At 36.6% G+C, this 14,685-nt stretch overlaps 1 protein-coding gene across 5 annotated transcripts in view; it reads right to left on the bottom strand.

The window, feature by feature from the left end:
* The window catches only part of ABCC9 (ATP binding cassette subfamily C member 9), a 134,745-nt gene that overhangs the window by 82,826 nt on the left and 37,234 nt on the right, over positions 1–14,685 (bottom strand). For all 5 annotated transcript variants that reach the window (XM_088025571.1, XM_088025570.1, XM_028113216.2 and 2 more), the window contains 3 exons: positions 14,585–14,625; positions 13,577–13,719; positions 4,280–4,388 (listed from right to left, as the gene is read on the bottom strand). In XM_088025571.1, coding sequence (XP_087881697.1) covers positions 4,280–4,388; positions 13,577–13,719; positions 14,585–14,625 — 293 coding nt within the window. The remainder of the gene's footprint in view (positions 1–4,279; positions 4,389–13,576; positions 13,720–14,584; positions 14,626–14,685) is intronic.

Genomic DNA, 14,685 nt, shown 5'->3' on the forward strand with positions numbered 1-14,685 from the left:
GTGGTACTTGCAACAGATGGAACTGAAAGTGCAGAGCCCCAAACTAGGTTTTGGATATTCCTCCTCTAGCTCTCCCGGTAAGTATACCCAGGCAGTAAAAAAACAAAGCAGACTAAGTCAGATTAAACTAGAATCTACTTGGGAAGCCATTGAGCTTGTAAATGCTCCAAGAATACATTCTTGATCACCCTTTGAATCGTGAGGATTTTGAATCTCATACACTCACAGAACTCAGATTGGGCTATACACCACCCAAGGATCCACTGTGGAGTGAGAAAAAACATAAGGATCTCAGATTTTTTTTGTCCAAATACGTATATATATTGTTTCATAAGTATATAAACATATATTGCTGATGTCAGTATAATAGAATGATCTAGTCTTTCTCAAATGTTATAGCATTGTTCCTGGCCAATGGACTAAAGCATCCATTATAAAGAGGATGCTAGCTGAAGTTTGACAGTTTTCCCATACTTAAAAGGAACTTAAGTTAGGTCAGAGAGGGCGCCTGGGTGGCTCAGTTGGTTAGGCGACTGCCTTCGGCTCAGGTCATGATCCTGGAGTCCCGGGATCGAGTCCCACATCGGGCTCCCTGCTCGGCGGGGAATCTGCTTCTCCCTCTGACCCTCTTCCCTCTCATGCCCTCTGTCTCTCATTCTCTCTCTCTCAAATAAATAAACAAAATCTTTAAAAAAAAAGTTAGGTCATAGAAATAGAAATTTCTTATTCTCTAAATTTGACTTCAGTGTTATGCAGTAGAGACAGATGACTAAAGAGAAGGTAGAAAATTCAGCTCTGTAAACCTCTAATATAGAAAAATTCATAATCTCAAAATTTGTGCAAGGAATCTAGTGAACAAGTGTTTCAACAAGAATAATTATCTGTCTTACTTAAATACCTTAGATTTTATGAAGGCTAAGTAATAATATACTTTAAAACTGTTAAATTACCTATAAAAGCAAAGTATTCTAGAACTGTGAAACTTTTTTTTCTTTTGGCCTGGAATTGCAGGTTTAGTTTTTTGAAAAATCCACTAAATTCTACTATGGGAATTAGAAATGTCCTCAAATAATTGGTAATTTAATCCAAACAAGATATTGCTCTTCCAAATTCCATCAATTGTTATATCAACAGAACATCAAATTATCAAATAGTACATTGCTAGGCTACGTGCAAATAAATACACAGATTAAAAAGGTACTGAGAAGAACTGGCAGTGGTTCTGTTGCATAGAAAATACTAAATGCATTTTAACTTAAAAAAAATAGCAAGAGTGTTCCTGAAATTTTAGTTCTGTTTTTCTTTTCACAATCTCACAGATGACCCTGGAAGTATGTTGCATGAGATGTGGAAAGTCGGTATCCTTCAAGCTAAGTGTATCTTCCTCACAAGACAGGTCTATGCCTTTACATAAATCCTCTGTCTTCTAGAGTCTTTAATTCTATAGTACTATTGCCCCAGAGGTCTAAAAGGAATGACGTCACGTTCTTCACAAAACTAAGAAGAGGGTGGGAGAAGGAGATGTGTTGACAGAGATTTGAGGTGGAGTTCCACAGATGTAATTTGAAGAGACTTTGGCTCTAGAATGTCACTAATTCTCCATGGAGATTCTACAGCCAAAACCACTTAACTCTAAGCTTTTACAGAATACATAGCATCTTAAGCTCTCAAGAAGAAGTTTCCATTAGTGTTATTTTCAAACACACAGCTTTTTTCATTCCATTTTAAAAAGTTTGTCGTTTGTGGTTTGGCCCATCAGCAGTGATGAATGACCCTGAAAGACATCAGAAGTCCAGTCTGGTTTCAATAACCCTGAAGATATTGAATACATTCGAAGGGGATTCTTTTTTCCTTCCAAAAACCTTTTCTCAGTTCAATTTTTCTTCTATCCCTCATCTCATACAAAAGGTTCTTCAGATTTCCCTAACTCCACAAACTTGACCTCCTACATCCTCATTCTTGAGGTCATCCACTGCTCATCCCCTCATCTCTGAAAGATGACCTCATAAGTTCTCTGGTAATCTCTTATAATCCAAAGGATGACAACACTGGTTCTAATCAAGTACGTGACCTTCCTGCTGCCTCAAAGTATAGACACTCTATAATGTATTCTTGTCTTTGTGTCCATGTCCACACAATAGCAAACTAACACTTTGAGGCACGGTTACTCCAGTGTATACATGCATGGGTGGTATCTCCTTCTCAGCCAAAATCACACTGGCTCAATAAAATAACAGAGAGTAAAGTAAAACTCCAGAAAAGCAGAAGAAAACAGCAAGTCTAAATATAGCTGAGTGCTCATCTCAACTATTTTTAGCAGTTTTAAACATGATGTAGAGAAAAATTTAATATAGATTGACTTCCTGGTAAACAGACTTTCCAAGCCTCAATTAATTCCAGTCAGAAGATTGCATGTGTAATTTTATTTGGTTATGAAAATAGTAAATATATTCATATTTTTGTCTAATAGTAAGACAAATAACTAATATTAATTATAACATGACCCACTTTAGAAGAGTATCTTTCTATTTTATTGTTATGAAACATACATATTACTTTCAAAGACTTCTTTCAGAATTTTACAGACACACCTTTCAAGAAAGTGATGTGATCCAGTCTCATTGATTTAAATATCTAATGGCTAATGACTTTTAAACTTACATCTCCAATGCTGACTTCTCTTCTTAGATGTCAGTGAATATCTCAAAATTATCAGGTGCAAATATACCTCTTGATTCTACCTCAACACCGGTCCACTCACATCTTAGCCTCCCTATCCAGTCTATCAGCAAGTCTTTATCAACTCAACCTAAAAAATAGTACACTGAATTAGATCACTTTCTCATAATGTCCACTGCAACTGTCACAAAAACTAATTCTAACCATCTTCATTTCTTGCCTATGTTGTTGTAATAATCTTCTTACTGATCTATCTGTTCTACTCTTGTTTCCACTGATTACTCAGCCCAGTAGCCAAAGTGATCTTTTAAAATATAATCAAAATTGGGGAGCCTGGGTGGTTCAGTCATTAAACATCCAACTCTTGATCTCAGCTCAGGTCTTGATCTCAGGGTCCCGAGTTCAAACTTCACGGATAGATAGATAGATAGATAGATAGATAGATAGATAACCAAAATTCTATTAGTCCCTACTTTAAAACCCTCCTATGGTTTCCTATTGCCTGTCAATACAATCCGACCCTCAATCCTTGTTCTTACCCTGTCTTATCTCTCCATTCTTCACTAGGCTTCAACCAAAGTGTTTCTCTGTTCCTTGAGCACACCAAATTCATTCCCACCTCAAGGTCTTTGCATCTCCTGGTTCTCTGCTTGAAATGCTTTCTTCCCCCAATCTTTGCTGAACAGGTATGTACTCTTCATTCAGGTCTCAGCCCAAATGCCAGCTCTTCAGAGGGGGCCTTTCTGGGAAATGATCACCCAGCTTCCAGTATTCCACTCACTCTCTCGTACCCCTATTTTATTTTCTTCCCAAAGTGAAATTATCTCACTTTTTAAAACCTGTTTATCATCTGACTCCTGCCTTAAAAAAGCTAACTGTGACAAAGAGGACCTTGTTTGCCTTGTTCATAGCTATATCCCTGAAGTACAGTGTAGCCAATAAGCCAATAAGAAACACAGGCAAATATATGGTCCATGTCATATTACATGTAATACATGACAAATAATATTGAACATGTTTCCAGGATGTATGTAGATATTGAGTAAATATTTGTGTAATGGATGAATAAACTGGAACAGGAATTATAAGACTCAGGTTTTAATTCTGGCTCTGCTGCTTACTAAGTTTATGACTTTATTCAAGCCACAAAATACACAAACTCAATATATTCAGTTGGAAGATAAAAATAAGGTGATATAATGTTATGTTGAGTGAATCAAAAGATATAATGCATCAAAAGCACTTTTTAAACTAAAAAGTATAATACCCTAAAAGGTATTAAAAGAATATGGTGTGGGAGTTGTTAAGCTTAGTTAGCATTATTTTCGTATAAAGTTTGGGGCAGACAACCTTTTAACTTTTTTTTCAATTGAACATGTGCTGTCCCTCTTGGAATAATTCTTTGATGATTTCTAATGACAAACCTTATACAACTGTTTATGAATTTTAGACTATTGAAGTTTGTTGTAGAAGCAGGTGGCAATTTTTTATATAGGTTAAAAGTGGAGCTTACAATTTCTTTTAACTGCACTCGCTTAAAATCATCAAATATTGGGACTGTTACCTATTCACAGCTTCAATAATAAGAAAAAACACTTACCACTCCAGTGTGTTTCTTACAGGACTCAAAAGGAAGAGAACCTTCACCAGTTCGCCAACTATCCTCACCAATCTCATCACTCAAGAGAAACTCATTCAGTTTTTGAACACTGCAAAAACCAACCAAACAAAAAAAGGGTTAAAAATAAAACCACCAACAACGAAGTTCTACCAAAATAAACAAGCATTTCCCTCACTCATTATCATGTTGAGCAAGCCACCTCTGAGAGTCATTTCTCAAGACCAACTGGGAATTCAGCTCCGAGGAACAAGCATCCTAACTAAATTGCCCAAGAATGATGGACTCCCAGGACCTGGGACTTTCAGTGCTAAAACTAGAATCATCTCAGGAACACCAGGAACAATTTGTCACCCCTTGAATGCAGCCAGATTTTTTTGCACTTTTTTTTTCAATTATGTCTCTTGTCAAAGACAGTAGAGTTGAGAAGGAATTTGAAACAGAATGGTTAAAAATAATAATGCCAATGAGGGAAGTACCCATTATTCTAATTTTACAAATGAGGAGAAATAAGTTATAGAGAAGCTAAATAGCCTGCTTAAAAGCATTTAGCATATAACACACAGCTCTGGGGTCCATGACCATTCTGCTATCTTGCTTAAGCACTATACACTACACATATTTTCTGAACCTGGCAAGAAGATGGGCCTCTACAGAGTTGCTGTTCGGTGTTGACAAAGGACCAACAGCATCAGCGTCACCTGGAGCTTACCAGAGACTCTCAGGCCCCATCCAAGACCTACTAAGTCAAAATATTCATTTTCACAAGATCCAGAAATGCTTCATAAACACATTACCATTTGAGAAGCCTGGCTCTAGAAGAGTGGTTTGCAAACATCCTTTATTATGGTCTCCTTGGGCAGGGCACAAGACTCCTTGGCCCACCTACCCCCTCATTCTAACTTTTTCAAACCAATTATAGAATCAGGAGCAGAAAGAAAGAACCAAGGAAACAACAACATGATTTGAAAACATCCTCCTATAAATAAAATAACATGTTAAAGGAAGTTGCAAAAGAAATGCTCCTTTTAGCATCCTAGGATGCTGAAGGTGAACAAACTAAATTGGCACATGCAGCATCAACCACAGGGGATATATTGCCTGTGGTAGGAAACTAGAAAATAAAGATTTGAAACAAAAAATTTCTTTGTATTTTTTTTCATTTGAACTTGTAGTCAAGTGCCTCCAAAAAGGTCTGCAAAGCTTTTTGTGTGTGTGCATATGTTTGTAGTGTGTGTGTGTGTGTGTGTGTGTGTGTGTGTGTGTGTGTGTGGAGACAGACTAATAAAATGAAGAAAAGTAGTAACTCGGTCTTTTGCCTATAATCTTTAAGCCCGGTGGCCTCGCATGCCATAGAAACTGCTTCTTTTCATTGGAAACAGAAAGGTGAATGAATTCCGTTGCAGCACTCTAATTATTAGCTTCCAAACTGCATTTACAGAGAACTAAAAAAAGATAATTGTTTAAGAAGAATTTTGGTTGAATAATACTCCATATGTATATACTACATTTTATTTATTTATTTATTCATCCACTGATGGACATTTGGGTTGTTTCCACTTTTTGGCTACTGTGAATGATGCTGCTATGAACCTGGGCATACAAATATCTATCCAAGTTCCTGCCGCTTTGAATTTTTGGGGGGGGATATATCCAGAAGTGGAACAGCTGCATCGAATGCTAATTCTATGTTGAATTTTTTGAGGAACCACCATACTGTTTTCAACAGCACCTGCACCAGCGTTCTGCAATTCCTGATACAATATAATAGAGTTATAACATGGATGAACCTTGAAGACATTATGCTAAGTAAATAAACCAGGCACAAACCACCCCCCCAAATAGCGTATGAGTCTACCTACATGAGGTACCTAGAAGAGTCAAATTCATAGAGACTGAAAGCTAGTGGTGGTTTCCAGGGGCTGGGAGGAGAGGGAATTTTTATTGTTTAATGAATATAGATTCTAATTTGAGGAGATGAAGAGGTTCCAGAATGGATTGTGGTGATGGTTGCACAACAATGTGTATGTACTTAATGTGTCTGAACTATACACATAAAATGGCTTAAATGGCACATTTTATGTTATGTATGTTTTACTGCTGCTTAAAAAAGAATTTCAGACTCCTCAAAAGAAAGAAAGAAAGAAAGAAAGAAAGAAAGAGAGAGAAAGAAAGAAAGAAAGAAAGAAAGAAAGAAAGAAAGAAAGAAAGAAAGAAAGAAAGAAAGAAAGAAAGAAAGAGAAGCTTCAGTTTGTGTACTTTCTTTGAGTCTTTGTCAGCAAATACTGACCATATAGACTGGAAAGCCAACATTAGAAATGCCTTATGAAATGGCCATTTATTTATCTTAAATGACAGGTATTTATTCTTTGCTTTTTTAAATTTTATTTTATTATGTTATGTTAATCACCATACATTACATCATTAGTTTTTGATGTAGTGTTCCATGATTCGTTGTTTGCGTATAACATCCAGTGCTCCAAATTGAGGTATAATTGACATATATTAGTTTCAGGTGTACAACATAATGACTCAGTATTTGTATATATTGCAATCTGATCAGCACAATAGGTCTAGCTAACATTGTTACCATAGTTAGAATTGTTTTTCTTGGAATAGGAATGTCTAAGATCTACCTCAAAAGTAGTAGTGAAAGATCTTTACCTTTGTAGATTTTAGCTGTCATTCTGTTCTTATATTTTGAAGAGCGGATTTTAATGAACACAGCTTTGCCATTCTAAGGAATACCTTTTAAACAATCTCATACTATGTCTTTGCACACAAAGTCCGGGAGTCAGGCTCTTTTGCCTTTCTAACTCTATATCTAGCTGCTCCTGGCACATATTACTCAATGAATGTTTGCTGAATAAATCAAAGAAGGAATAAACCAATGACTCAGACATTTAAATATAAAGTCCGTTGATTCAACTCTCCATTTCACTTTTCTAATACACACACAAATCTTACTGAAGCTTTTATGGAATTAATGAGCCCCATTCTTGCTAAACATCAGGAAGCAATGGTCTCTGAGCATAACAGGGGCATAAAGAGAACTTTTTTTCCTCTCTATAACATCCCACTTTGGAACTCCAATTACAAGGACTATTGGAGGACCTCAAGATGAATACTTCCCCGAACCTCCTCTTCCTTTCTCTTCCCCTGCCTTCATCATTTGAGGCTGAGGGTCCCTTGCACTGCTATTTTTGTCATTTTTTTACTATCTCTCCCATTACACTGTGAACTCCTTAAGAACAAAGATTTTCATCTTCAGAATCTAGCCCAATGTCAAAAATACAACATAGTAATTTCTCAAGAAATGTCTGGTGAATGAATAAATGGGTAATACAAAAAGCATTTCCTATTCATATGATGTCCTTTCAGAAATCACTGAGGCAAAGCAATTATGGAAAATGCATGAATCCTGACCAAGGGTAAAGTAATTTCCACCATGCTGCCAGGGTTATATATTAAAAATCCAAATCTGTTTATGCAGCATTCCTCTCCTTAAAATAAAAAATGGCACCCTTTTGCCTTCTGCATCCTTAGCATCATTTCCAGGCTGTTCAGGATTTTACTCTCCAGCTTCATCCCCTTTCACTTTCCACATCAGAACCTGTCACCAATTACACTCAACTATGTTTAGTCCCCTAAATGTATTAAGATCTCTCACCTACTTACTCACCCTTTCCCCCTGAATACATTGCTCTCTCGGCTTCAAAATCGTTTCCCTTTTTCTTCAACTGACCAAGTCCTAGCTACTTTTTAAGATCTTATGAAGGAGCCACTAACTCTTTTAAATCTTCACTGACCAGACTGTCTGCCTTTTCACTCAATGAGCTTCAGTGACCCTCATATATGGGCCTATGGTATTCTGTGTAGAGCTCTGTAAATAACTTAACACACCATATTGTACTTAGTTTCCCCTCCTGGTCTCTCCAACTAGACTGCAGTTTCCCTGTGGATTTCATTCTACCTTTCATCTTTGCAATTCTTAATACTTTGTAATGTACCCAAAGTATTAACAAGTGAATGTAGACCCACAGAAGATATCTCTCTGAAGCACAGAATGGAGATTAATAAAATGGGAGTAAATTAGTAAAATGGAAATTGGTAAAGTATCTAAAATATTTAGGCAATGTGCCAGGCACTGTTCATATACTATCTCATTTAATTGTTTCAATCGCCATAAGCAGGAGCTATTATTGTGCTCATTTAAGTAAGTGAGGAAGCTGAGCTATAGAGACACAAAATGACGTGCTGGAGGTTGAACAATGAGTACTCTAAGGCCGTACTAGGATTTGACAGCAGATGTATTTGATACCAACCAATTTCCTAGCCTGCCTCCACCATCTTTTTGGTCAGTGTTTTACTATTTTCTCGTGTGTTTGGATAATTCATACCAGTCTTGAAGGTTTTAGCTACACATGCTATTTTTTCACTTTTGAAGTTTCACTTTGGGTGTTTAGATAAAGCTTGAGTACCTTGGACAGGTGCTATTATGTTAATTGGGAATAAGTGACTTTGTTGCTGGCAATTATGTGCTTTTCTTATAAGAACTATAACATTTTTGTAAACAGGGACCAGAGGTTGAAGTACTCATGCTCTATGATAAATATCAATAACAATTTATTTGATCAAATGTAACTGTCCTGGACTAGCCAAGCATACGTTCCTTTGGGAGGTATATGAGAGAAAGGATGAAAAGTTATTTTCCAACAAAGCAAAGGATTGGTTTTACACATTTTACTCTTGGCAAATAACATCTTTGGACATAGATATTGCATCATACATCAAATACCAGAAAACTTCACTGAAATTATTTTATATAAGAATACAACATATCAACTTATATTCTCCTCCAGAAAAGCAAAAACACATATATTATTTCCTTACAAATAAAGCAAAGTGGGGAAATGAGGCAAGCATTTTGGAAAATCACTCTTACTCTGTATTTTAATATTTTAGATAATAGTGACTTTTCCTACTTCTCCTCATTTCGTGACTCCGTTTTTGCAAATGTAGACTGGAATACGATACATAAAATGTCCAGAAAACTCAAACGGTGTGGAATGTAGGGTTGTAAGAAGATATCCTGAATCATATCTGCCTCTTTCTTCCCTTTTATTATGTATACATGGGGTCCTGCCCATTGAGCACCATGAAGACCATTTTGGCTAACAAACTAAACATTTTTAAAAGAAAGTATAGAATTTTCATGTAGGAAAGAATTTTACATGGCATGGAATTTTCCTACATTAGAAAAGTTTGTAAGTCTCTTACAGGCATGTGTAACGCAAGTTTGGGAGTATGTTGCACCCCCTTCTAGCCCACCAAATCTCTGAAGCAAAGAACTTATGACTTCCACGGTCCTGAAGAAGAGGTTTCAAAATCAGCTCACCAAAGTCTCCGATTATAAACAGGCTGCTCAGCTCGTTGTGGGCCAACTGGCATCAAAGACCTGTCACGGGTTCCCAGGCACAGAAGGAAATGCCAAACCCAGTCAATACTGGGAAAAAGCTCATTTGGGTAGAATCAGCACACGGTGGGGAAAAGGCCTGGCTCCTCTGTTGACCAGTCATCTCTGTAGGACCCACAAATCAACCACTGAGACTCATTTTAGAGAAGCAAGTTTTTATAAGCTGATTCTATTTAGCCTATGGCTTGGGAAATCGGGAGCTGAGCCCTGAAAACAGACTGGTCTTTATCAAACTGTCAAATGCCTTTCCCTGGAACGTAAAGAAAAAAGAGTGCTATGCAGAAATACACAGTGAATATTATCCACTCTCAATTTCACCAGCATTTATTGCAGCAGGATTGTATACTATGGAGTGGGAGGGCACGCCTAGGTTTTTTGGTGGGGTTTTTTTCTGTTTTTTTTTCTTTTTCACATAAACTTTTTAAGTCCTTCTGATGCTTGGTAACCCCCTGATTTCAGAGAAGTTATTTGTTACAAGTCATCAACTAAATGTTTTTATCCCCACTTAAGATACAAAGTCAAATTCCAATTAAAAATGAAACCATGAGAGGGACAGCTATGAAATGGAGAAAATGAAACTAAGGACCAAAATAGCAGACTTTGGCCATTCATCAATTTTATTGTTTGAAGTAGCTTCCCTTCCAGAGCACTGCCTAATTTGGAAGTGGTGCTATGAAAATCAGTCCACGTTCTGTACAACTGTTTCAAGAGGCAGAACAGTAAGAAAAGAAAAGGAGGCAGACGAGGCCAGAGAGTCTGACCCTTAAACTCTAACAGCTCCAGAATTGGTTACCCATGACATAACCTACAGAACAGGTTATGTAATCACATAATAAAGATCTTATGAAGGAGCCACTAACTCCTTCCTAACAAAATCATTTTGTGATACTGTTATAACCAATCAGAACTTCAGTTTATAGTAAGATAATGCACATGCATCTTCCTGTTGTTTGGGACTGAGCCATTGTTAAACCAGTATAAAAAATTGTCCAAAACTGAAGATTCTGGTATTTTAAATGTCAAATACTAGTTTTCTTCATAATACATAGCCATTGGGAAAACTATCTCATTTTAAAAGACCTTACAAGAAAAATTAATTAATTAATTAAAAAAAATAAAAGCCCTTACAAAAAAATGTTCAACATTGCTATCAGTGGCAACACCAGGCTTCATGTATTTAAGGCTTCTGTTTTCCAGTTTTCCTTAGTATTGTAACATCTTGACATTTCTTTCAAAGGCCAGGTGTGATAATGACTGCTTATGAAACATGCTGGGGTTTTATGAAGTTTATGAGATCTTATAGCATAAGCGAAATACTACTTGAAGACTTCCCTGTTCTTAATAGGGTATCAGACACTGTAGACTGTGGCACATACAGCATTATATAATATAGTATAATAAATTTTGGTCGCATACTTATTTATATAATGCAAGAAAAGTGGGAAAATGGTCATTATCATATCACATCTATTTTTATTGTTGTGCATTGTAGGAATCTATAAGTCTGAGACAAAGTATACACTGGTTAAAAAAACGAGAGAAGCATATTTAAAATGAGCAAAATGTGGAGGGGTTTTGTAAAGTCTTTCCATTGGCAGAAGCCATGAGCCTTACTTAAATTTTTTCCCAGTTAAATTAAAATTAAAACAGTAAATATGTGTTGATGGGAACATTGCCCATCACTATAACTGCAAAGATAAACTGACACAGCTTTACTGGAAAATATTATGGCCATTTTCATTTAAAAAAATCTTAAAAATGGGGGAGCCTGGGTGGCTCAGTCATTAAGTGTCCAACTCTTGGTTTCGGCTCATGTCGTGATCTTGCAGTCATGGGACTGAGCCCCACATAGGGCTCTGCACTCAGTGCAGAGTCTGTTTCAGATTCTCTCTCCCTCTCCCTCTCTCTCACTTTCTCTCTCTCTCAAATAAATAAAATCTTTAAAAAATTTTTGAAAATGTGTACAAATCTTGACCTACCACTCTTTAAAAGCAACATAGCAATATTCATTAGGAACCTTAAAAATGAATCATGGAAGGGGCACCTGGGTGGCTCAGTTGGTTAAGCGACTGCCTTCGGCTCAGGTCATGATCCTGGAGTCCCGGGATCGAGTCCCACATCAGGCTCCCTGCTCAGCAGGGAGTCTGCTTCTCCCTCTGACCCTCCTCCCTCTCATGCTCTCTGTCTCTCATTCTCTCTCTCTCAAATAAATAAATAAAATCTTTAAAAAAATGAATCATGGAACACTACATCAAAAACTAATGATGTAATGTATGGTTATTAACATAACATAATAAAATTTTTTAAAAAAAGAGGTAATCCCAGGAGGAAAAAAAAGAACCTTAAAAATGTGTGTACCATTCATACAATTGAACACCAAAAAAACCCCCCAAATAATCTAATTAAGAAATGGACAGAAGACATGAATAGACAATTCACCAAACAATACCTACAGATGGCCAAACAGACACATGAAAAGATGCTCAACGTCACTCATCATCAAGGAAATGCGAATTAAAACTATAATGCGATATCACCTTATACCTGTCAGAATGGTTAAGATCAAAAACACAAGAAACAACAAGTGTTGGCCAGGATGTGGAGAAAAAGGAATCTTCATACACTGTTGGTGGAAATGCAAACTGGTGCAGCTATTATGGAAGACAGTATGGAGGTTCCTCAAAAAATTAAAAATAGAACTACCCTACAATCCAGTAATCCCACTACCGGGTATTTACCCAAAGAATGCAAAAACACTAATTTGAAAAAATATATGTGCCCCTATGTTTATTGCAGCATTATTTATAATAGCCAAATGATGGAAACAACCCAAGTATCCATCGACAGATGAATCGATAAAGAAGATAAAGATACACACACACACACACACACACACACACACACACACACACACACACACTAGAATAGTACTCAGCCATTGAAAAGAATGAAATCTTGCCATCTGCAACAACATGGTTGGAGCTCAAGAGTATAATGCTAAGTGAAATAAGTCAGTCACAGAAAGATAAATACCATATAATTTCACTCACATGTGCAATTTAAGAAACAAAACAAACGAACAAAGGGGGAAATAAGAGACAAACCAAGAAACACTCTTAACTCTAGAAAACAAATTGGTAGTTACCTGAAAGGGGATGGGTGGGGAGGATGGATGAGATAGGTTAAGGGGTTAAGAGTACACTCATCTTGATTAGCACTGAGTAATGTATGGAATTGTTGGATCATTGTATTTTATACCTGAAACTAATATGACACTGTATGTTAACTATACTTGAGTTAAAATAAAAAACTTAATAAAAATTTTTAAATGTGGATACTGTTAGAACTAGTATCCCTACTTCCAGAAATCTGTCTTAAGAAAATAATAAGAGAAAAGTTTAAAGATAAAAAGATGTTTATATCAATGTTATTTATGTTGGGTAGAAAGTAGAAAAACTCTAAGTCCCCAATAAGGAGGGAATCATTAAAGTTACAGTACTTCAAAACTATGGACTATTGCATAGCCAATAAACATCCTGATCTTAATGAGGGGAAAAAAATAAAAATAAAAAGTGAAATAAGGAGTCAAAAGCTACATAAACTCAAAATTTTTATTTCAGAATAATAGTTATTTTCATTTAAAAATAATTGTAAAAGACTGAAAAGTAGCATATTCAAATTTTAACAACGGTTATCCTGGGCAGCGATTTGAATGTTCTCTTTTATACTTTTTCAAATTGACTACCACCAGCATATATTATTTCTATAATCAAGCAAAGAATTCCAGACATTCCAGGGCATACCTTATGATGGCTTTGACTGCAAATCTGACCACTGTGGAGAGCAGGAACAGCGGGGTGACCAGGATATGAAAGAGAGACAGGGAAGCAAAGGCCTCTGCAGGTTTTAGATTGTTCCCACTAGCATACGCATGGGTCACGAACGTCTGCGCAAAGAGAGAAGTTCTTTAGAGCAAGCTGGAGAAAATTTCACAAATGCTTACATTCAATTTTACAAACCTAACCTATTCCGCTATGCCAGTATGTCCATCCCAACTCTGAAAACGATTACTTCACCCAAATTACTCCCTAACAAAAAACCTTCTTATTGATAGTCCTTAATGGTTTACATACCATCCTAGCAGTGAACTTGTGAGAAGGGCAGAGCAGATTCTATTTACACATAAGAAATGGACTTCTGTCAAATTACTGAGTAGGGGGGATAAATGTGAAGTGAACCCAGAGTTCTTAACAACCAACCAGGTTCTTTCCAACCAATACAAAATTTTCTAAGAGAAAAAGATGTTCCATTGTTTTAGTGTCCCTACTGTGGATCTTTACTAAATTTGCCAACATTAGTATTTGATGCAGACTTATTTATGTTTCTAAATGTAATCCTAGTTTGTCATTTTAGTTTGAAATGAAATGTACTTTTCTGGTTGTTGATCTAGCACTATATTGATGTAAGAATGTCTGAGAACCAGGTCATGAAGCTTACCACAGTTAGTTCCCAACTACTACTCATTTTGCTCCCAGGGCACACTTGGCAATGTCTGGGGAGTGCTAGTGACATCTAATAGGTAGAAGCCCGGGATGCTGCTACACATCCTCATGCAAAGAAAAGGCCCTACCAACACAGAATTATCTGGGCCAAAAAGTCTAGAGTGTCACTCTGGGGAAACCCTGAATTAGGACTATTACAATGGGGACTGCAAGAGAAAACTGGCAGAGGTGAAGTAATATATATTACCACCCACACATTTCTAAACACTGACTTAGTTCCATTTCTAAAAGCAAGAGAAAGTTTCTTACAGCAAGAACAGCTGCTATGGGAATTGCTGCGTTCATGAAGACTGTGGAAAGAAATCAAATACATTATGTTCATTGAACTGTGAAACATTTTCAGTAACTTT

Source organism: Eumetopias jubatus, unplaced genomic scaffold (genome assembly GCF_037043125.1).
Source record: "Eumetopias jubatus isolate StellerSeaLion01/CBP00866 unplaced genomic scaffold, mEumJub1_p1.0 scaffold_8, whole genome shotgun sequence".
In the NCBI taxonomy this organism is placed as follows: domain Eukaryota; kingdom Metazoa; phylum Chordata; class Mammalia; order Carnivora; family Otariidae; genus Eumetopias; species Eumetopias jubatus.